This window comes from Pristiophorus japonicus, chromosome 1 (assembly GCF_044704955.1).
Source record: "Pristiophorus japonicus isolate sPriJap1 chromosome 1, sPriJap1.hap1, whole genome shotgun sequence".
Taxonomy (NCBI): domain Eukaryota; kingdom Metazoa; phylum Chordata; class Chondrichthyes; family Pristiophoridae; genus Pristiophorus; species Pristiophorus japonicus.
The window spans coordinates 42,195,430-42,217,546 of NC_091977.1; the positions used below are offsets into that span (position 1 = coordinate 42,195,430).

The 22,117-nt window shown below is 42.8% G+C and overlaps 1 protein-coding gene across 2 annotated transcripts in view; it reads left to right on the forward strand.

Annotated features, from left to right (window-relative positions):
• LOC139263045 (inhibitor of growth protein 2-like) overlaps nucleotides 1-9,681 on the forward strand; it is a 10,411-nt gene extending 730 nt beyond the window's left edge. The window contains exons 1-2 of one of the 2 annotated variants that reach the window (XM_070878561.1): nucleotides 1,613-1,662; nucleotides 5,910-9,681. In XM_070878561.1, coding sequence (XP_070734662.1) covers nucleotides 1,653-1,662; nucleotides 5,910-6,574 — 675 coding nt within the window. In that variant the 5' untranslated portion in view covers nucleotides 1,613-1,652 and the 3' untranslated portion in view covers nucleotides 6,575-9,681. Of the gene's footprint in view, nucleotides 1-1,612; nucleotides 1,663-5,909 lie in introns of those variants that run through there. The other variant, XM_070878554.1, reaches the window with a different exon arrangement.
• Nucleotides 9,682-22,117: the final 12,436 nt, after the last annotated feature.

The following is a 22,117-nucleotide window of genomic DNA, read 5'->3' on the forward strand; positions in this document are numbered from 1 at the left end:
CCTCCCTCCCCCTCCCCCTCCCCCTCCCCCCTCCCCCTCCCTCCTCCTCCTTCCCCTCCCCCTCCCCTCCTCCTCCTCCCTCCCCCTCCCCTCCTCCTCCTCCCCTCCCCCTCCCCCTCCTCCTCCCTCCCTCCCCCTCCCCTCCCCCCTCCCCCCCCTCCCCCTCCTCCCCCTCCCCTCCTCCCCCTCCCCCCCTCCCCCTCCCCCCCTCTCCCTCCCCTCTCCCCCTCCTCCCTCCCCCCCCCTCCCCCTCTCCCCCCCTCCCCTCTCCCCTCCTCCCCTCTCCCCTCCTCCCCCTCTCCCCTCCTCCCCCTCTCCCCTCCTCCCCCTCTCCCCTCCTCCCCCTCTCCCCTCCTCCCCCTCTCCCCTCCTCCCCCTCTCCCCTCCTCCCCCTCTCCCCTCCTCCCCCTCTCCCCTCTCCCCCTCTCCCCTCCTCCCCTCTTCCCTCCTCCCCCTCCTCCCCCTCTCCCCCTCCTCCCCCTCTCCCCCTCCTCCCCCTCTCCCCCTCCTCCCCCCTCTCCCCCTCCTCCCCCTCCTCCCCCTCTCCTTCCCCCCTTCTCTCTCTCTCTCCTTTCCCCCCCCTTCTCTCTCTCTCTCCTTTCCCCCCCCTTCTCTCTCTCTCCTTTCCCCCCTTCACGGGATGGTGGAAGATGCTGAGATGCTTGGATTTAAAAAAAAATATCAATTCTGTTGGATGGAGATGCTCCTTTCTCCCCATGTCAATTCTAAATCTCTTTACTGAAAGAAAAGACTTGAACTTGTATAGTGCCTTTCGCGACCACTGGATGTTCCTAATGCATTAGTCACTATTGTATTGTATGACGGTTAAATAACCCCAAACTTGTGCTGGGTGAGCTCATAGAATCCTAGAAATTGAGTATAGAAGGAGGCCATTTGGCCCAGCGTGCCTGTGCTGGCTCTTTGAAAGAGAAAGAGCAGTCGTGCTTAGTCCCACATCGCTGCTTTATGTCCGTAACGCTGTAAGTTGCTCATCCTCAAATAGCTGCTCAACTCCCATTATTTATGGAATCCGCTTCCACCACATTTTCCAGGTAGAGCATTCCAGATCCTGGAGTTAAATCAAAGCTGAAACTTTCCGCTCCAACCACCTTCATCCCAGTACTCACTCGGAGAGGAACTGCTGTTCAAAATACCAAAGCTCTTTGTAGGGGGTACAATAAAGCAAACCGTTTCCCGATGCTGGAAATCTGAAACAAAAGCAGGAAACCAGCGAAATACTCGGTAGGCATCTGTGCAGAGAACAGTACAGAACCAGTAATACAAATGCAAAATACTGCAGACAATATACGCTGGAATCTGAAATAAAAACAGAAAATGCTGAAAATACTCAGCAGATCAGGCAGTCTCTGTAGAGAGAGAAACTGAGTTAACTAATGAAGGGTCAGCGACTTGAAATGTTAATACTCTTTCTCTCTCCACAGATGCTGCCTGATCTGCTGAGTTTTTCCAGCATTTTCTGTTTTTAGTACAGAACCAGTCACTGGTAGTGCTTCTGGCATTGGATTTTGAGATGTTGATGCTAAGCAGTCACTTGAAGCTCCAGGAAGGAGGGGAAACAAAATGACCATCCAAACATAGCACAAGCTGACGATGCTCGTAATCTATGCGCAGACATTTGCCAATAACGTTGCATGTTGTATAGTAAATATATATTTTTATACAGTGGTTGGGCGGTGTGGAGCAGTACCGCATCATTTGACCAGACCTAACCATAGTTTGTGATGCTCCTAGGGTCAGATTTGTTCAAAGTTGAGGAGTTCCAACTGAAAAATGCAGAGCAGGATGTGTATGTATAAAGTGCCTTTAATTTGGCCCTATAGGACTGTGGAGATTCAGGTGGGTAGGGCAGCAGAATTGTGAAATTACACAAATGCAAGGATGCTGGATCAATTGCAATTTTTAAGATTAAGATTGATATATGTTTATTGAGTATGGGTGTCAGGCAGTATGAAGCAAAGGTCGGTAAATGGAGTTGAAGTACAGATCGGCGCTGATCTAGTTGAATGGCAGAACAGGCTCAAGGGGCTGAATGGCCTCATCTTGTTCCTGAACAGGTACTTTCTGTAGTCCAGATATTTGAAAACTCACCCCTGCTGCCAACAGTGAACAATGATGTACAAACAAATTTGGAATAATGCAGCTCTATCTTCTAGTTTCCCCATTTAAAAAAAAGGTATCAGATGACCACTTGAGGCGGTATGTTCTTGGAGCCACGTTTTAAAGAAATTAGACTAGACTTTTACATTACCATTAGAGTAGAAAGGATTAGATATATTGGGAAACGATAAGATTCCCACTTTTGAGTTTTAAAAGCCTGAAAAATGTAGGAAGGTCAAGATTGATTGAGTTTGGGAGTTCCATGATGTTGAGAGAAATTCATATGGCTATCCATTGAATCTTGATTTCAGTGTAGGAAAGAAGATTCTGTAGGACAGTGTGCTTGCAGCTTAAGCAGGAACATGAGTGGAACATTCTGAGGAGCATCCATAAAACAGACAAGATATATTATGACAGGGAAGTGAGGGAAAGGCTGGAGAACAGAGGTGAGAGAAGAAGAGAATATCAGTGGGGCTTCTGGAAAATTGGGAAGAATATTTTCCTTCATTCTTATGGAGCAATTGCAGAAATGTATTGATATTATTGATAAATCTGGTCCTCTGAAATGATGGTTGAGAGTAAGGCGAGTGTCAGTGAAAACTGGGTGGGCATGTGGCCAAACAGAGAGTCATCCATCTTTAAATAAATATTTAATAAAACAACATAAACAGTACCAATACCTAATGGTCTTCTCCACAAGAAAAGTGGAAATTCTCTCAATTTATAACAATTGTCGACCATTTTCTCATGGCCCTGATTGGTTAATATTAATGAGATGATTTATAAAATGGTGTACTCTGCAGCTGGAGTAGATCATGTGCACAACATGGAATGTGTAAAGTACTGTGGTGTACTTTTAGGAGCAGGAGTTAGCCATACGGCCCCTCGAGCCTGCTCCGCCATTCAAGAAGGTCTGATCTTCGACGATAACTCCACTTTCAGCCCGATCTCCATATCCCTTGATTCCCCTAAAGTCCAAAAATCTATCTCTCATCCTTCAATATACTCAGCGATTCAGTATCGTTGGGGTAGAGAATCCAAAGATTCACAACCTCTGAGTGAAGAAATTCCTCCTTGCTTCAGTCTTAAATGGCTGATCCCTAGTTCTAGACTCTCCAGCTAGGGTAAACAATCTCTCAGCATCTACCTTGTTAATCCTGTTCAGAATCTTGTGTGTTTCAATGAGATCACCTTGCCCACTCTACTCAATATCTCCTCAAAAGGACAGCCCTCTCATCCCAGGAATCAATCTAGTGAACCTTTGTTGCCTCTAAGGCATGTATATCCTCTTCCAGATATGGAGACCAAAACCGTGCATAGTACTCCAGGTGTGGTTTCACCAAAGCCCTGTACAATTGTAGCAAGATTTTCTTACTCTTATACTCTCACCCCCTTGCAATAAAGGTCAACATGCCATTTGCCTTCCTAATTGCTTGCTGTACCTGCATGCTAATTCTGTTTCCTGTATGAGGACACCTAAATCCCTGAACACCAACATTTAATAGTTTCTCTCCCTTTAAAAAAAAATTCTGTTTTTCTATTCTTCCCCAAAGTGAATAACCTCACATTTTCCCACATTATACTCTGTCACCTTATTGGCCACTCACCTAACCTTTCTATATCCCTTTCCAGAGTCTTTGTGTTCTCGCAGCTTACTTTCCCACCTAACTTTGTCTCATCAGCAAACTTTGATACATTATACTAGGTCATTAATATAGATTATAAATAGCTCAGGCCCCAGCACTGATCCTTGCGGCTCCTCGCTAGTTATAGCCTGCAAATGGAAAATGATCCGTTTTTCGCTACTCTTTTCTGTCTGTTAACCAATCCTCTATACATGCGAATACATTACCCCCAACCCCATGAGTCCTTATCTTGAGTAGCAATTTTTCCAAAAAGAAATGATCCATGACCATACCCAGCTCTTGGGTCGGTTGAAATGTCTAGATGTGAGTCTAGAACATGTCCAAAGCATTCCAGCAGTTCAAATGTTCACAATATATATGGAGCAGTCCTGACTTACTATCTCAATGGAGATACAAGTGTGGCAGGCAGTACATTGATTTATCCAGTGATTGCTAATGGTTCTTATGGCAGTACACAGAATGAGAGATTTTCTTGACCCAGTTCCTTGTTGTTTTAGCTGGAGGCATGGTTTTATGAATGGTTTCTGAAGCTGGAAGAGCTTAACAAGAATTGTCTGCAAACTGCCTCACTCCTTAACTCATGACAGAGGGAAGGTCATTCATGAAGTAGTTGAAGATGGTTGGCCCCGAGATCCTGGGGCTGTGATAACTGGCCTCTGACAACTAAAGCCATCTTGTACCTTTCTGTCTGGTGTAACACCACCCACTGGAGGGCTTTTCCTTGGACCCCCATTGACTTCAGTTTTGCTAGAGCTCCTTGGTGTCACACACAGTCGAATGATGCCTTGATGTTGGGCAGCTACTCTCACCCTTAGTGCACAAGGTCTTGGTGAAGTTCCATCATGACAGCTTAACTTCTACTAATGCGTTACTTCCACTTTTTTTTTGAGGGGAGTTAAATCTAAACTAATGGTTTTGGTCTTGTAACACCCTGTTTATTATAACTAGTGTGGGTTAAAATATTTGAGTTGCATAGTATATACGGCACAGAAACAGGCCATTTGGCCCAACCGAATATCATTATCATCATCATAGGCAGTCCCTCGACTTGCTTTCAGTCTAAAAGTGAGTTCTTGGGTGATTGAACAGTCCGATACGAGAATTACAGTCTCTGTCACAGGTGGGACAGACAGTGATTGAGGGAAAGGGTGGTGGGACTGATTTGCCGCACGCTCCTTCTGCCTGCGCATGTTTTCTGCATGCTCTCAGCGTCGAGACTCGAGGTGCTCAACACCCTCTCTGATGCACTTCCTCCACTTAGGGCGGTCTTTGGTCAGGGGCTCCCAGGTGTCGGTGGGGATGTTGCATTTTGAAGGTCTCCTTGAACACCATGCTAGTGTTTATGCTCCACACAAGTCTCTTTCCATCCTCCTTCATCTAACCCCATCAACCTATCCTTCTATTCCTTTCTCCCTCATGTGTTTATCTAACTTCCCCTTAAAGACATCTATGCTAAGCGCCTCAGCTACTCCTTGTGGTAGTGAGTTCCACATTCTAACCACTCTCTGGAAAAATAAGTTTCTTTTGAATTCCCTATTGGATTTATTAGTTGCTATCTAATATGTATAACTTCTAGTTCTGGTCTTGCCCAAAAGTGGAAACATCTTCTCTCACTACCATATCTAACCCCTTCATAATCTTAAAAAGACCTCTATTGAGTCATTCCTCAGTCTTTTCTTGAGAAAAGTGCCCCAGCCTGTTGAATCTTTCCTGATAGGTATAACCTCTCAGTTCTGGTATTATTCCAGTAAATCTTATTTGTACCTTCTCCGATGCCTCTTATCTCCTTTTTTATATTTGGTTTTAAGTTTTGAAGCTGACCAGTGTTTATATTGCTGCAGTTGTGCTGACTTGGTATAAAAAGGGCATTTGAGCGAGCTAAGTGTGTAATGCTAATGAGAGGCCAGCTAATGTTAACATAATACGTAACAGTCATAGAAAAACAAACCCTGCACAGGACTTTGTTCCTTACTGTGTCTATCTGAGCTTCTGTGTGGGTAGAAATTTCTGCTGCTTTGGTTAAATGCAGCTTAATGAATTTATATTAATGTACCAGGAACTGAGTAAAGCCCAGAGTACTGATGAATGTTAAAAGAACATCATGCTAATTACTTTGCAAATGTAGCTTTTATTTCCCTCTTTCAGAAGTTTTAAAGGAACTCGATGATGCTTACGAAAAGTATAAGCAGGAAACGGACATCAGTCAAAGGAAACGAACGCTGCATCATCTCCAGCAAGCGTTAATTAACAGCCAAGAGCTGGGAGATGAGAAAATTCAGATTGTCACGCAAATGAGCGAGCAGGTGGAGAATTGTGCGAGGCAGATGGATAGTCACTCTGAATGCTTTGAGGGCCCAACCGAACAGGAGAAGTCTATCGAGAAGGTCAAAATGGAGGTGGCTCAATCGGAGAGGCCATCCAGAAGGCCGCGCAGACAGAAGAATGGTGAAAACCGTGAATTGTGCCATATTGGTAATGAAACTGAAGAGGGCGAGGAGCAGCCTAAAGAGAAGAAATCAAAATCTGCAAAAAAGAAGCGCATTAAAGCTCGGCCAGAAAGGGAAGTCTCCCCTATTGACTTTCCAATCGATCCCAATGAACCCACTTACTGCCTCTGCAACCAAGTGTCTTACGGTGAAATGATCGGATGTGATAATGAAGAATGTCCAATTGAGTGGTTTCATTTTTCTTGTGTCGGGTTAACGTACAAGCCAAAAGGTAAATGGTACTGTCCACAATGCAGAGGCGACACTGAAAAGACTATGGACAAATGCTTAGAAAAATCAAAAAAAGATAGGAGGTCAAGGTAGTGACTGCCACACATTTTAAAAGCTTTTCATATCTTCTGTCATCATGTATAAGAATATTAGCTTAAACTGTATGTGAAACTATGCAATAATTTTTACTATAGTATTAAACGTTGCTGAATTTTCACTAATGTATTTTGACTCGTGCACTATAATCGTATTTGTGGAGCTATGCTTATTTAAACAGTTTTTAAATGAGCAGAAATGTTTTCAGTGGTTGAATTCAGATCTCTTTGCACCTGTGATTTAACGTGTGGAAAGGTTCTAACACTTAACCTAGATAGTACCATCCTTGCATTGTGAGGAGTTGAAGCAATAACCTATCTATGTTTATTGTAATAGCATAGATGGGTCAGAAATATTTTATGTAAGCTATAGTACAGTCTGTAGTCCTTCAGGTTAGTTTTACCAACACTGATACCGATTCAGTGCTTGCAATAGCACCCCAGTGTTACAATATCAATGCAGGAAACTGCATTTTATTTGTGCAATTACAGTTCCAATAGCATTATTCTGAGAGGAGCAGAGAGTTCTGTATTCTGGCCAGCATTCATCCCACAAACACCACCACCACAAAATAAGAACATAAGAAATAATGAATAGCCCACTCGGCCCCTCGAGCCTGCTCCGCCATTCAATAAGGTAATGGCTGATATTCGACCTCAACTCTACTTTCCCACCTAATTCCCGTAGAGTCTAAAAATCTATCGATCTCAGTCTTGTATATGCTCACCAACTGAGCATCCACAACCCTCTGAGGTAGCGAATCCCAAGATTCACAACCCTGAGTGAAGAAATGCCTCCTCATCTCAGCCCTAAATAGCCGACCCCTTATCCTGAGACTATGCCCCCTAGTTTTAAACTCTCTAGCCAGGAAAAACATCCTCTCAGCATCTACCCAATCGAGCCCACAAAGAATTCTATGTTTCAATGAGATCATCTCTCATTCTTCTAAACTCCAGAGAGTATAGGCCCAATCTCCTCAATCACTCCTCATAGGACAACCCTTTCATCCCAGGGATCAGTCCAGTGCACCTTCATTAAATAGATTAAACTGGTTGTTTATCTCAGTTGATATTTGTAGGATCTTGCTGTATGCAGATTGACTACTATAATTGCCTACATAGCAATAATAACTACAATGCATTAGGGGTGAAGTGCTTTGGGATGTTCTGAGGAAATGATGGGTATTATGTAAATGCAAGTATGTTTGAAGGACATTGATTTTTAGAACTTGCACAATATATTTTGCAGGTGACTGCAAATGGTTCAGAATCTTGTTGCTGTTTCTGTAGCTTTAAAGTAAAACTATATTCTTTAGGCAAGTCAATAGAAATCTTTTGAGATGTAAATATGCACACATTGTAGAGGCTGAATGTGATCAGAGATTTCCGAAACGTGTGCTTCGAGTCAGAAATCTGCCATCAACAGCAACAACTTCCATTTGTACAGCGCCTTTAACAGAGAAATGTCCCAAGGCACTTCACAGAAGCATGCTGAGCCAAATAAGGTAATTTTTAGGAGGAATGACTTAACTGCTTGGTTAGAGAGGTGGGCTTTAAGAAGGGTCTTCAAGGATTCCAGAGCATAGGGCCTAGATGGCTGAAGTTATTGCCACCAGTTGTGGGACATAGGCAGGAAGGATTCACAAGAGGCCAGAGTAGGAGGAATGCAAAGTTCTTGTGGTTGTAGGGCTAGAGGAAATGCAGAAATAAGGAAGGGTGAAGAAGCCATGAAGGGGATTTAAACACCAGGATGAGAATCTCAAATATGAGTCATTGGACTGGGAGTCAATGTAGGTCAGCACTTGTGCTCCCATCTCCATCCTCACAATAAATTCAAGTGAAATTCCCTTGTATCCCAAAACTCATGGAATAGCTTAACCCATTGTCATTTCCAAGAATAATAATGTACCAATTGAAACATTTGAAAGTGTAGAAAAATTAAATAAAGCTGAGAAACCTAACCAAATTTTCTTATTAACAGCCAGTCCTAGCAATGATTTAACTCCTTTGAATAGAAAATTTGAATGAAGCAAGAGCTGTTAATGGGTACACTCAGTGTAGAGTTAATAGGCAATGTTGCGGAGGTGGTGTGAGACCTTTGAGCACTGCTGTGTTGGCATGTCGATTCAATCTCTCAGGCCACCGAGTAGCTGATCTTTGGGTGGGCTGCTGTGGAGAGCTGAGCAAGGAGCCTCTCCCCAAGGAGAAGGAAAATCGGAGAGCCCTTCATACTCCTGCCTGCCCTTGTGCACCTGTTGGGCTGGTCGGCTAAAAGTAGCATTGGTGTAGGCTGAGGCTTGTGGGACCTCCCTGTCCCAATCCAACCATCCATCTAGCTCCAGGTAATTAATGAAACAGGGAAGAAAATAAATGCATTTCATGTCCACGTCAAAGGTGCATTATATGGCACTGCAGTAAAGAGTGGGTCGCAAAAAAGTTGCGTGCCATTTTAAGTGGTTTGCAACCTGATGTGGAGATTGCGCAATGTTGATCACCTCTATACTTTGGAAAGAAATGAAGAAAAACCACATTATGATTGGTAAAATCACAGGGTATTCAATGGAGTCTTCAGACTGACTGCCAGAAATTGAGCTTTTCTGAACACTCCAGAAAGTGTGACAATGCCCCCTTAAACAAGTTGCTGTTAATTCTATGACTCTAGTAGTTTTGATTCCTTTTACAATGTGCTGATTGATAATTGCTATGCAAATAGAACAATGGCATTAATTATGTTGTTTGAGCTATAAGAATGTGAACATATGGAAAATGGATGTTCTATACACAATTTAAGGCAGTGAAAACTCAATTAAAATAGTCTAGGGCTGCTGTATGGAGAACTATAGATAGTGTGAATATGACCACTGTTATGCTGCAAGCTTCTAAACAAATTATGTGCCAATCTATTCACTAACATGAATGTTCAATATCCGCTTGTGCATTAACTCTGCTTTTATTTGGAATAATGACATGTAATTCCAAACAATGTAAACAGGTTGATCGGAACAAATATTTAATTCATTATCTGGCAATTAAAAGGTACTGAACAGCAAGAATTCAGCCTCGAAGCATGGAATTCTAGTTTTGAAAATATGTATTAAATAGGGTGTACACATTCTAGTGGGACTGTTCTGTTTCAGTGTAAGGGAGAGCTGATGGGCTGTCAACTTTGCACAAGTTGCACAGTGTCTGAAAGCAGGAGGACCCTGCAAAATTCAATAATGTCTTCAAAATGGCATCAACTTTCACAGGATCCCACAGTTCGATGGACTCCATGCAACCTGTACAATGGTTAAACAATCGCCACTCTGGCTTGGTTGAGCCAGTGATCTTAACTAAAATTGTCGTCTTCCTCGCTGCTACTAGATGCTTCTTCAAACATAACCCCTCCTGTTGAACTTAATTTAAGTGTGTTCTTCGACGTCAGCTTTAAGGTGATGAGGACAGGTGTGTTGCTCATGCCAAGAAGAATGAGGTTGCTATCAAATGCCAGAGTCATGCTCTGAATGATGCTGTCAGGAGTAAAAACTGACATTACTGTGCCACTATCAAGGTCCCACAGACTCACATCACCTGAGGAGGAAGAAGAGAGGAGGAGTTGATGAACCTCAAATATTTTAATATATTAAACAAGAATTCATGGTGCCAATATAGACAATGCTCCCAAGGTCAAACTGCTGTGCACTTGCTCCCTGAGCAATTCAAAGTCGTGATTGTCCCCTATTAAAATATCTCAAATGGGTCTGGAGGGAAGAAGTCTGAACATAACATAAGAAATAGGAGCAGGAGTAGGCCACCTGGCCCCTCGAGCCTGCTCTGCCATTTAATAAGATCATGGCTGATCTGATCATGGACTCAGCTCCACTTCCCTGTCCACTCCCCATAACCCTTTATTCCTTTATCGCTCAAAAATCTGTAGATCTCTGCCTTAAATATATTCAATGACCCTGCCTCCACAGCTCTCTGGGGCAGAGAATTCCATAGATTTACAACCCTCGAGAAGAAATTCCTCCTCATCTCAGTTTTTTAAATGGGCGGACCCTTATTCTGAGACAATGTTCCCCTAGTTTTAGTTTCCCCTATGAGTGGAAATATCCTCTCTGCATCCATCTTTTCGAGCCCCCTCATCTTGTATGTTTCGATAAGATCACCCCTCATTCTTCTGAACTCCAATGAGTATAGGCCCAACCTATCTTCATAAGTCAACCCACTCATCTCCAGCTTGTGAACCTTCTCTGAACAGCCTCAATGCAAGTATATCCTTCCTTAAATAGGGAGACCAAAACTGTACGCAGTACTCTAGCTGTGGCCTCACCAATACACTGTACAGTTGTAGCAGGACCTCTCTGCTTTTATATTCTATTCTCCCTTGCAATAAAGGCCTACATTCCATTTGCCTTCCTGATTACTTGCTGTACCTGCATACTTACTTTTTTGTGTTTCATGGACAACTCCTTCTGTACTGCAGTACTTTTTCTCAATTTAAATTATTTGCTTTTCAATTTGTTCTGCCAAAGTGGATAACCTCACATTTTCCCACATTATACTCCATCTGCCAATTTTTTGCCCACTCACTTAGCCAGTCTATATCTCTGCAGATTTTTTGTGGCCTCACAATTTTCTTTCCCACCCATCTTTGTATCAACAACAAAATTGGCTACATTACACTTGGTCCCTTCATCCAAGTCATTAATATAGATTGAGGACCCAGCACCGATCCCTGCTGCACCCCACTAGTTATTGTTTGCCAACCGGAAAATGACCCATTTATCCCGACTCTCTCCTTTAATTAGCCAATCCTCTATCCATGCTAATATATTACCTCCAACCCTGTGAACTTTTGTGCATTAACCTTTTATGTGGCACCTTATTGAATGCCTTCTGGAAATCCAAATACACCACATCCACTGGTTCCCCCTTATCTACCCTGCTTTTCCCTTTCATAAAACCATGCTGATTCTGCTTGATTGAATTATGCTTTTCCAAATGTTCCGCTCCTGCTTCCTTAATAATGGACGTGGCAAGTCTTCGCTGGGGGAGATGGTGAAGTTTTTAAAAAATCTAAAAAGAGGTAGTGAATGTTTCCCCCCCAGACTTTCATTTAATAAGGGATACATAGAATTTAATAAGGGTTACATGGAATTTTCCGAAGTTGGTATTTTATTCTCCCCCTTTCCATTTGCAGAAGCGCTCTCACCATACGGGATGGCTCAGATGCAACAGACCTCTGCCAGTACTGTTCTAGCTGCTTTGAGGTGGACAAGAACTACCTGATAACAGTTGGCCTCTGCTTCATTCCTAATGAAGGCAGCACAGTTGAAGTTATCACTGTATGGAGAACATAGAAAATAGGTGCAGGAGTAGACCATTCGGCCCTTCGAAGTTGCACCGCCATTCAATAAGATCATGGCTGATCATTCCCTCAGTACCCCTTTCCTGCTTTCTCTCCATACCCCTTGATCCCCTTAGCCCTAAGGGCCATAATCTAACTCCCTCTTGAATATATTCAATGAACTGGCATCAACAACTCTCTGCGGCAGGGAATTCTATAGGTTAACAACTCTGAGTGAAGAAGTTTCTCCTCATCTCAGTCCTAAATGGCCTACCCCTTACCTAAGACTATGTCCCCTGGTTCTGGACTTCCCCAATATCGGGAACATTCTTCCCGCATCTAACCTGTCCAGTCCTGTCAGAATCTTATACGTTTCTATGAGATCCCCTTTCATCTTTCTAAACTCCAGTGAATAAAGGCCCAGTTGATCCAGTCTCTCCTCATATGATAGTCCAGCATCCCTGGAATCAGTCTGGTGAACCTTCACTGCACTCCCTCAATAGCAAGAACGTCCTTCTTCAGATTAGGAGACCAAAACTGTAAACAATATTCCAGGTGAGGCCTCACTAAGGCCCTGTACAACTGCAGTAAGACCTCCATGCTCCTGTATTCAAATCCCCTAGCTATGAACGGCAACATACCATTTGCCTTCTTCACCGCCTGCTGTACCTGCATGCCCACTTTCAGTGACTGATGAACCATGACCCCCAGGTCTCGTTGCACCTCCTTTTCCTAATCTGCCGCCGTTCAGATAATATTCTGCCTTCGTGTTTTTGCCCCCAAAGTGGATAAGCTCACATTTATCCACATTATACTGCATCTGCCATGTATTTGCCCACTTGCCTAACCTGTCCAAGTCACCCTGCAGCCTCTTAGCATCCTCCTCACAGCTCACACCGCCACCCAGTTTAGTGTCATCTGCAAACTTGGAGATATTACACTCAATTCCATCATCTAAATCATTAATATATATTGTAAAGAGCTGGGGTCCCAGCACTGAGCCTTGCGTCACTCCACTAATCACTGCCTGCCATTCTGAAAAGGACCCATTTATCCTGACTCTCTGCTTCCTATCTGCCAACCAGTTCTCTATGAGTACATTACCTCCAATACCATGTGCTTTGATTTTGCACACCGATTTCTTGTGTGGGACCTTGTCAAAAGCCTTTTGAAAGTACAAATACACCACATCCACTGGTTCTCCCATGTCCAGTCTATTAGTTACATCCTCAAAAAATTCCAGAAGATTTGTCAAGAATGATTTCCCTTTCATAAATCCATGCTGACTTGGACCAATCCTATCACTGCTTTCCAAATGCGCTGCTATTTCATCCTTAATGATTGATTCCAACATTTTCCCCACTACTGATGTCAGGCTAACCAGTCTATAATTACCTGTTTTCTCTCTCCCTTTTTACAAAAAGTGGTGTTACATTAGCAACCCTCCAGTCCATAGGAACTGATCCAGAGTCGATGGACTGCTGGAAAATTATCACCAATGCATCCACTATTTCTAGGGACACTTCCTTAAGTACTCTGGGATTTATCAGCCTTCAATCCCGTCAATTTCCCTAACACAATTTCCCACCTAATAAGAATATACTTCAGTTCCTACTTCTCACTAGATCCCTAGTACATCTTTCCGTTTCCGGCAAGCTTCCTCTGGTACTTTATTTTCCCCCTCTTAATTAAACTCTTTGTCCTCCTCTGCTGAATTCTAAATTTCTCCCAGTCCTCCGGTTTGCTGCTTTTTCTGGATAATTTGTATGCCTCTTCTACAGACCTGCATTTTACCACTCCATAATACAGCATACTGAAGCTCTGTCACATTCTGTTTCTCTATTTTGCCCCTAGTAAGTAGATTAGGGACTTACTTTAACCCAGTGCAGATAATTAAGAGCTTTTACAAGTTTGATATATTAGTATTGTGCTGCAGGATGTTAGAGCTGCATCACTGGTGACTCGTTGATGAAGTAGAAGTATTCAGTCCACCACTCTGGTGTTGCTAGCTGCCGGCTACATTCATATGGAGTCAGTAAGCAATCCTATTGTGTACTTCCCAACAGATGATGAAGAAAATGTTCTTCATGGAGACCAGTTCTCCGTGTTCTTCAGCAGCCAAGAAACAATTCCCTTCTATACCAAGATATTGACTGAGACCTGGCCAGATCACTCATCTGTAGTTCGAAGCTACAGATTAGTGTGGCGCAGGTAGACATGAATAATAAGGAAATAATTTTTGGGTGTTGGTTGGGGAGAAGAATTTGATCCCCAAAACATAGTTAAACACAGACATAATGCATAATATTTAAAGGCACAAGCTGCACATACCTGCGAGAACGATAGCTTTTGACCCACCATCTGTCAAATGCACTGTACTGTTTGTTCTAAAGTTAAGGTTCTCGTATCCTCGGATAGTCTTGTGGCCTTTTCTGAACGGATCCCACACTTTCAGTCTTTTAGTAAAAGAGAGGAGGGAAAAAAGATACACCGTCACTATCTGTTAACATGGCATGCATCAAAAACATTTTGGGTGTAGAGTGCTAAGATTACTGCACTAGAAGTGCAGGTCTTGCCTGTTTCTGATCAGCCAACCACATGGCAAAATACAAAGTCAGCTTGTTAACATTAAGCTAGTGATACTCTTGGAAGAAAGTATCTCGTGGCTGTACGTGGCACTGTTGTCTGGAAGCGGTCTCACCTCATTGCCAGCCTGTTATTTTTTTTGTGTTACATTGCAACCACTTGGGACATGAGGCCTGTTCCAGGAGTTGTCTGATAAAGGCCAGAAAAAGAACAGGGGAAACAGGTGATGGTGGGCTGATAAAAATGAAACAGATCACACACATGTTTTATACCCCACCAGTCTTCCCTGAAATGCCCATTGTTAATAACAGGTGCCCCAGTCGGTTAGTGAGGGCTCAGTTCGAATCATTTTGCGGGCCATGTTTACCACACTATTTGCATTGAGGGCACAGAGTGCATCAGATGTATTTTAGGCCTGAAGTGTCCGTGCCCGCTACTACAGGGAGACAGTACCACTGCAGCACAACAGGTGTTAGCCATCTCCTTAACAGCTATTAGAAACATAGAAATTTACAGCGCAGAAAGTGGCCATTTCAGCTCATCGTGTCCGTGCCGGTCGAAAAAAAGCCACATGGCCCTCGGTCAGCAGCCCTGAAGGTTACTTATAAACAAATGAACAATGGTGGACAGGTAAAGAGCATACGGCTCAAGCAGTCCGCCCCACACAATTGCGATACCCCATGTATTGCAACATTTTACACTCCATCTCACCCGGAGCCATGTGATCTCCTGGGAGAGGCAAAAAAAACAGATACACCTCAATGAGGTCTCCCCTCAGCCTCCTCTGTTCCAAGGAGAACAAACCCAGCCTATCCAATCTGTTCTCATAGCTAAGATTCTCCATTCCAGGCAGCATCCTAGTAAATCTTCTCTGCACCCTCTCCAGTGTAATCACGCCCTTCCTCTAAGACGAGAACTGCACGCAGTATTCCAGTTGTGGCCTAACTAGTGTATTAAACAATTTAAGCATAACCTCCCTGCTCTTGTATTCTATGTCTCGGCCAATAAAGGCAAGCATTCCGTATGCCTTCTTATCCACCTTATCCACCTGGCCTACTACTTTCAGGGATCTGTGAACAAGCACTCCAAGGTCCCTTTGTTCATCTGCACTTCTAAGTGGCCTACCGTTTAATGTGTTAATACCCTTTCCTTTTTCCCCCCTCCCCAAGTGCATTACCTCACACTTCTTCGAATTAAATTCCATTTGCCACTGCTCTGCCCACCTGACCAGTAGATTGATATCCTCCTGCAGTCCATGACTTTCCTCTTAATTATTAACCACATAGCCAATTTTGGTGTCATCTGCAAATTTTTTAATCATACCCCTTATTTTCAAATCTAGATCATTGATGTATACCACAAAAAGCAAGGGACCCTGTACTGAGCCCTGCAGAACCCCACTGGAAATGTCCTTCCAGTCACAAAAACATCCATCAACCATTTCCCTTTGCTTCCTACCTCATGGCCAATTTTGGATCCAACTTGCCACTTTGCTCTGGATCCCTTGGGCTTTTACCTTCGTGAACAGTCTGCCATGTGGGACCTTATCAAAAGCTTTGCTAAAGTCCATATACACTACGTCGTATGCACTACCCTCACTGACCCTGCAGGTTACCTCCTCGAAAAATTCAATCAGGTTAGTCAAACACGATCTTCCCTTAACAAATCTATGCTGACTGTCCCTGCTTAATCCTTGCCTTTCTAAATGTAGATTTGTCCTGTGCTTCAGGATTTTTTCCAATAATTTTTCCGCCACTGAGGTTTGGCTGACAGGCCTATAATTACTCGGCTAACCCTTTCTCCCTTCTTAAACAAGGGTACCACATTAGCAATTCTCCAGTCCTCCGGTACCATGCCTGAATCCAAAGAGGACTGGAAAAAGATGGTTAAAGCCTCTGCTATTTCATCTCTTGCTTCGCTCAACAGTCTGGGATGCATTTCATCTGGATCTGGGGACTTAACCACTTTCAAATCTGCCAAAACCCCCAATACCTCCTCTCTCACTATGTCTATTTCGTCCAGAATTTCACACTCCTCCTCAATAACTATCTACATTGCCTCTTTGCTTTGTGAAAACAGACCCAAAGTATTCATTAAGAAGCATACCCAATCTTCCACCTTCACATTACTCTCATGGTCTCTAATAGGCCCTACCCTTTCTTTAGTTAGCCTCTTGTTCTTAATATATTTATAGAACATCTTTGGGTTTTCCTTGATTTTACTTGCCAATAATTTTTCATGCTCTCTCTTAGCATTCCTAATATCGTTTTTAATGTTACCTCCAAACTTTCTATATTCCTCCAGAGATTCACCTCTGCACTTCCTATATTCCTCTAGAGATTCTAAAGTATTGAACCATCGGTACATGACATAAGCTTCCCTTTATTTCTTTATCGTCCCCTGTAAGTCCCTAGACATCCAGGGGGCTCTAGATTTGTTATTCCCACCCTTTTTCTTTAAGGGCACATGTTTGGCCTGAGCCCAACGGAACTCCTTGAATGCCTCCCACTGTTCCGACGCTGATTTACCTTCAAGTAGCTGTTTCCAGTCCACTGTGGCCAAATTACTTCTCAACTTAGCAAAGTTAGCTTTTCCCCAATTTTGGATTTTTATTCCTGGTCTATCCTTGTCCTTATCCATAACTACCTTGAATCTGACTGAATTATGGTCACTGGCACCCAAGTGCTCTCCCACTGATACCCCTTCTACCTGCAATAGTTTAATTCCCCAAAACTAAATCCAGAACCGCACCCTCCCATGTTGAGCGTGTTTCATACAGACTAAAAAAGTTCCCTTGAATGCATTTTAGGAATTCCGTACCCTCTATACCCTTTACACTATATTTGTCCCAATCAATATTAGGATAGTTGATCCCCTACTATTACTGCCCTATGGTTTTTGGACTTCACAAAAATTTGCCTACATCTTTGCTCCTCTATCTCCCTCCCACTGTTTGGGGGTTTACAATACACGCCCAGCAGTGTGATCGCCCCTTTTTTATTTTTCAATTCAACCCATATGGCCTCATTTGATGATCCCTCTAACATATCATCCCTCCTCACAGTTGTAATAGTTTATTTAATCAATACCGCGACATCCCCTCTTTTCACCCCCCTCTCTGTCCTGTCTAAAAATCCTGTAACCAGGAATACTGAGCTGCCAAACCTGCCCCTCTTTCTGTAATGGCTATAATGTCATACTCCCAAGTGACTACCTGTGCTCTCAGCTCATTCGCCTTATTCGCTATACTCCCACTGAAATATGTATCATTTAGCACAGGAAGACCTCCTTGATTGCTACTTACTAACCCTTATTTCCTCTGTCTTACAGATTCACTTTCTGCATTCTTGCTTTGCAATTTCAGCTTTACTTCCTTCCCTACTGAATTTGTTCTCAGGTTCCCATCCCCCTGCCAAGGTACTTTAAACTCTCCCCAACAGCACTAGCAAAACTCCCCGCAAGGATATTGATCTCTATTGTAAGTCACTGTTCCTTACCACATGTAAATACATAGGTGCCTGAAAATGGATGGTATGATTTGTGCCTCACAGAAGCATCACAATCTGTGCATGCTTCCCCAAAGTATAACAGACAAACTGCAAATATGCTTTTGATTCTTTCCACTAATTTTCTCATCTCCGCCTCGAGGCTATGATTCTTCCTGGATGTACAGTTTCACAATGACAGCATCACCTATAAACTGCCCTTTAACATCATAAAGCATTCTAAAGCACTTCACAAAAGTGGAAAATAACCAGGGACTGAGAAATGAAACATGAAAGATTAGGGATGGCTAATTGACTGCAGAGGACATTTGAATTGAAATCTAGGTTGTATAATGCTGGTACAATGAGAACCAATTAGTTATTTGAATCAGTGTTCACCATTGTGCCTTCACTTCAAAAGGTCTGTGTTCTATTGAAAAAACATTTAGTAAACATAGTGAATGAAATTACATAATTTGGTGGTTGTTATTGGTGGTTATGCTTGCCAAATAATTGTTCTATTTAAAGTTTAAGATCATGTTGTAAAATCAATTTGGGAAAAGTGCTTACTGCAGCAAGTAGAAGTACTAATTCCTTCTTCTCAGCCAAGGCTGTTATTCATACGGCTGGTGATCCATCATGCTATGCTATCCCGTGACAGATCTCATGATTTTTACCACCAGCCATCAGCTGATTTCCTGAGATGAATGTACCTGCTGACCTTTTTTCATGGAGAATGCTGCTTGCCTGCATACTTTGTTTTAGTCCACAGCTTTGTTAGGGAACCTGCATTGTCAATACAGGTACTACAGAAAAATCAGCTGAGATAAGTCAGAGCAGCGTCACGGTGAGCAACTGTCCATCATACCCACACTGTCCAGTCAAGAACTGGAAATGCAATATACCTCGTATTACCCACAACCTTCCATTAATTTTACCAAAATGTTCCCTGACGGATCACTTGCCTTAATCAATAACATGGTTCCAAGTCTACTACTATAGGTAATAAAATGGTAGAGTACTTTGGAATGACTGAATAGCCTCCCCCTGTTCCTATAAGTTCAATTATTCTATCCTGTTGCCTTATAAAGGCAGTTTGACTGACTATCTCTGAACTTGAAGATTTTGCTGGTGCCAAGTAGAATAATTATGGGAAAGATTCATTAAAGATAGAGAGCAAGCAAATATGAGGGAAGTGCTTGGTATTCTACTTGGCATCAGGCAACGGGAGAAGGCAAAAAGTAGCAAGGATTTATAATCCCCATCATCCTCCACTGAGAAAATTACTTTTTAATATATTTTATCTATATATATATATAAAATGTTAGACATTTGCAATCTTGCTATTAACTTGCTATTCATTTTGTAAAAAGGTGCATTTTCTTCAAGTTGAAATTCCTTATTAGATTTTGTAGCAAAACCTCAGAAACCTGGGCCAGGATTCTCCTACCAACAGCTGTGTTCTGATGGAGTCAGACTTCAGCTCGCCGCCCGGACATCACCGGTACCCCAATCCTGGCTCGGGGTTCAGCAGATATGCATGGCTAGCTCCCGATGGGATTCCTGCCTGCTGCCTAGAGGGAGCCTGCCATTTGCCATCTGCAAAGTCCTGGTGGAGCTGCAGAGGGAATGAGGCCAGTTAAAGGGTCAGAAGCACATTGCAGATTGGGATTTATGCCCCAGTGAAGGCCTCGAGGATGCAGGGCCTTCAGCAGGTAAGTGCTGGGGGCGAATGGAGAGAGAGGAGGCTAGTACAATACCATTTTTCGTCCATGGGGCACTACAGGGCTGTTGCTGTCGCTTCCCAGGGCCTACCTCTAGCCTCCCCATGCTAATGGTTACACATGCAGATGGGAGGGGCATCCGCAGGCGATCTGGGCCTTGGCCCCAGCCACCATTTACACGAGAGGAAGGAGCGGCCAGTGGCAGTCAGCTGGGGAAGGGGCGGAGGTGCAGGTCAAGTGTTAAGGCAGCATAGGCCTCACTGCCAGAACTTTCATTCTTCAATTTCAGATTGGATCGTGGACTAGAATCTAGCCTATGAAGTGACAATGATACCATCGAACATTACCGACACTGCACTGGGTAGAGGAGAAATACAGGTGCTTTCCACCACCTCACTTCTGATCCCGCACCAGCCTCTAGATCACAGAACATAGCAGGGGGATTGTGTTTCAAGTAAATTATTTTATATTTGTATCTTTGTCAAGACGAGGGCTGTCCATGCTCATTTTTATCAACCAGTATCTGCATTCAGCAGGACCAGGTTTCTTTTTATCTGCCCCAACTGTGTGCCTCAAATCCAGCCTCGGAACTGCACCCCCAGTGCATCAATGTGAACTTTTCCCATTTCCATCATCCTCAATGAATGAGAGCACCAATTTGTGTCATTGGCTATCCCAACTCTTTTTGCGTAGAATGGTTACAGCCACCAGAGGAGACTTTCAGCCAAATCTAGGCTGCAGTCCCAAAGGTGAGAAGGCTTACACCCAGACCCCATGAACAAACAGTAACAAGAGTTTCAGTTCTCCTATCTGACTCTAAGCTTGTAATCCCTTTTGCCATTTATTTGCTTTTTTCTGATATTTTCTTTGTTCTCTCTTTTGTTCATTTAAAAAAAATTCAGTCTTATTTATATTATTATTGTTTGTTCTCTTTTGCACCTGAAAACAGTGGCATAGAAAGGAAAAGATGATTCATAGAGGACAAAAGGCTACTATTAGGGCATAGCTCAGGACTGGAAGCCAGAACTGGGAGAGACTTATAGAAGGAAATATCAAATAGTGGGCCACTAAGAGAAATGTACAGTTAAGTATAATGCAATAGAAACACTTGAGCTATCCTAGGTTAATCACATATAATATGGATAGCTATTTTAAAGCAACCAATAATTGGAAGATTTTATAAATCAGAGTGTGAGTTTTTTGTGGGAGAAAATATTTTTGAAAAACTCCCAAACAATAAATAGAGCTGGACACTGTGTGGATAACATTTAACAAACTGTTTTTCTAGAAAACATTTGCAGTTTCAATCCATCGCCAATAGAAGGCAGCAAAGGACATCCTAATCCAACAGATGAGGTCTACTGAATATCATTTAATTGCAACAACAAAAACAACTTGTATAACGCCTTTAATGTAGTAAAACGTCCCGTGGGAGGGAAGTGGCAACTGAACGTATGTCTCAATTTTAGTGACAAAGAAGTCCATGAGCTCCTCATATTTGGAGGTGAAGGTGGAAGGGGCTGGGGAGAGGGGTTTAAGATGGTTTGGAGTAGAGAAGAGAAGTCGGAGGTTATCATTGCATTCCAGGATGATCCTGGAATAGTGAGCAATTTTGGCAGAGGAGAGCAGGACCCGATAGTGGTTTTATGTGGTTCAACCAGATCTGGCAATGAATGGTTAATCCAGTTGTCTGCCATAAACGTTCAAATCTACAGCATGGAGACATTTTCTTCACCTAGCTCTTGCACTTTATCGTTAATAACTATTAGCAAATCCCAGGCAATTAAACCTAAGTATTACATTCTGTGATAATAGCCTACATATGCATAACAAAATATATTTGTCTGCTTTTTTAGCAAAGGTGTTAACACATCTGGGTTTATGAATCTATAGCAATTTTACACACGTGCAATTGTTGCACAGTGCAATATTTGGGCCATAGTTCAAATGATCAAACAGTTGTTCTAGTTTGATTTACTAGTTTGATGTCCTGCATTCATCTATTTTATATATAAGAGGGGGGGATTCCTTTGTGGTGCTGGTTGAGCATTGGTGTCAAAGGAATAAATAATATGCCAACCTTCTACCAGCCCATTGCCAGTACCAGTCTGAGGAATTGTTGATGTTTCTTTATCAAAGGTTAAAAGTTCTGGAAATCTCTTTAGTAACTTTTATACATGTTAGAAGCATGCACACGATCCTTCTCGGTATGATACAATGCAGTTCGCTTACCCACAGGTCCATCAGAGAATCAAGACAAGTTATTTTTAAAAAGATGTCAGTTGCACTGTTTTTGAGTTGCGCAGATACGATACAGGAAATGGAAATCAAATGCCCAAACTCTTCACTAATAAGACCTCTTAAGACCACTTATGAATCATATGTATTATAATGTATGACAGGTCGGATATTTTATG